Here is a 1525-nt window from a genome sequence, read left to right as displayed (position 1 = left end):
CACTTCCTTTTGGTGTGAAATAGTTTCTTTATTTGGCAGATCCAAGACTACCTTATGCACACTGCCCCACCAGTCAGTAATGAAAATTGCACAGAATTGTTTGTCCACAGCATTCTTAAAGGGTGTGATAATGCCACCCAGCATGCATTTATATGTTCTAAGTTTCTTCATGACAATTTCTTTGTTTTTCTTCTAACATTATACATTGCCTTCTCTTGCAGTTATATGCAAACATAAATAATGTGATGTTGACTTCCCAAATCTTCTACATTATGCTAAGGATGAAATCTCTTTTCTTCTGTAAACCACAAAATTAGATATCCTGGCCCATCTTTCTTTTCCTTCCTGATTTTTTTCGCTGATAGCTAGAGTACATGATTTTTCTATTGTTGGCTTTTTTCATAGTAACCACAGTACCTGATTTTTTCAAATTCCAAATATTTCTTTTTAAACAGATACTAATAAATAGGGTCTTGTATGGTTGTTTGCTGTCTATAGGTTTTATATAGGTATTGTCGACAGGTGAGACTGCATGGCTGACTCCTGACAGTGCAATTTCACATCACCACACATTTGCCTTTCAGCTTCTCTTTCCTTTTCTGCTGCTTGCTTTTTTTGCCATCAATTTGTAAACTCACAGTCCTGCGTTTCTCTAGGTTTAGCAATTCTTGGAATAACTCTTTCACATTGTGGTTCAGCTTAGCAGAGGTCTCCATGAAGGCACATTTCCACTTCTTAGCCATGGCTTCTCCTTCACTGCTGTCCACCTCTCGATTTTGGTTCTCATCATTTTTGTTCCCCACCAGCATTATTGGAATGCTTTCTATGTCTCCTTTAATCTGACATATTTGTTCATAAATTGGTTTGAGTTCCTCCAAGGACTGTCTGCTGGTGACAGAGTAAACCAAAATGAAAGCATGTCCTTTAGAAATAGAAAGACGTTGCATGGCTGGAAATTGATGGCTCCCTGTAGTGTCAGTTATCTGCAAAGTGCATATGCTCTTATCACAGCTGATCACCTGCCGATAGGTGTCTTCAACAGTAGGGATGTAGCTCTCTCTGAAAGTGCCCTTCACAAATCTCAAGACCAAAGAACTTTTGCCCACTCCTCCAGCTCCAAACACAACCACCCTGTAATCATTGCTTTGCTCAGGCATGTTTCTGGGTGTGTCTGTTGCTCAGCTAGAGGGAAAAATCTAGGAAAGAAAACAATGAAAACAACAAGACAGACATTAACACAGGTACATGTGGAGAGTGCACTTTGTGATACCTTTCCCAATAAGAGAAATTAATGTGACATAAGTGATGGCATACTAGTTGTAATAATTTAAGAAGACTTGCAGTGCGTTACAGAATGATTTATTTCAGTAGTAAATTTAGGATTTGCAATCCAGCCTGGACTAATAACAAAAGACCATCTTCATCACTTCATGACTTATTTTAAATTAACATTGTGAGTTTAAGTATTCTTCCTACTGGACTAATATCCCCAGAAACAAAAAGGTGCATCTGGAAAATGGTATTT

At 38.1% G+C, this 1525-nt stretch overlaps 1 protein-coding gene across 1 annotated transcript; it reads right to left on the bottom strand.

Moving 5' to 3' along the window:
• Nucleotides 1-337: 337 nt before the first annotated feature.
• Nucleotides 338-1206, bottom strand: LOC103922829 (GTP-binding protein Di-Ras2). The gene has a single exon (XM_009331026.1). It carries the CDS (start codon nucleotides 1155-1157, stop codon nucleotides 558-560), a length of 600 nt encoding a protein of 199 aa, XP_009329301.1. The 5' UTR covers nucleotides 1158-1206; the 3' UTR covers nucleotides 338-557.
• Between the last annotated feature and the right edge of the window lie 319 nt (nucleotides 1207-1525).

Source organism: Pygoscelis adeliae, unplaced genomic scaffold, assembly GCF_000699105.1.
Source record: "Pygoscelis adeliae isolate BGI_AS28 unplaced genomic scaffold, ASM69910v1 Scaffold439, whole genome shotgun sequence".
NCBI classification, from domain to species: Eukaryota; Metazoa; Chordata; class Aves; order Sphenisciformes; family Spheniscidae; genus Pygoscelis; species Pygoscelis adeliae.
This window is presented reverse-complemented; position numbering and strand designations above follow the sequence as displayed.

Excerpts from the sequence above, each read along its gene's own strand:
- LOC103922829 (XM_009331026.1), bottom strand. The coding sequence starts at position 1,157 with ATGCCTGAGCAAAGCAATGATTACAGGGTGGTTGTGTTTGGAGCTGGA.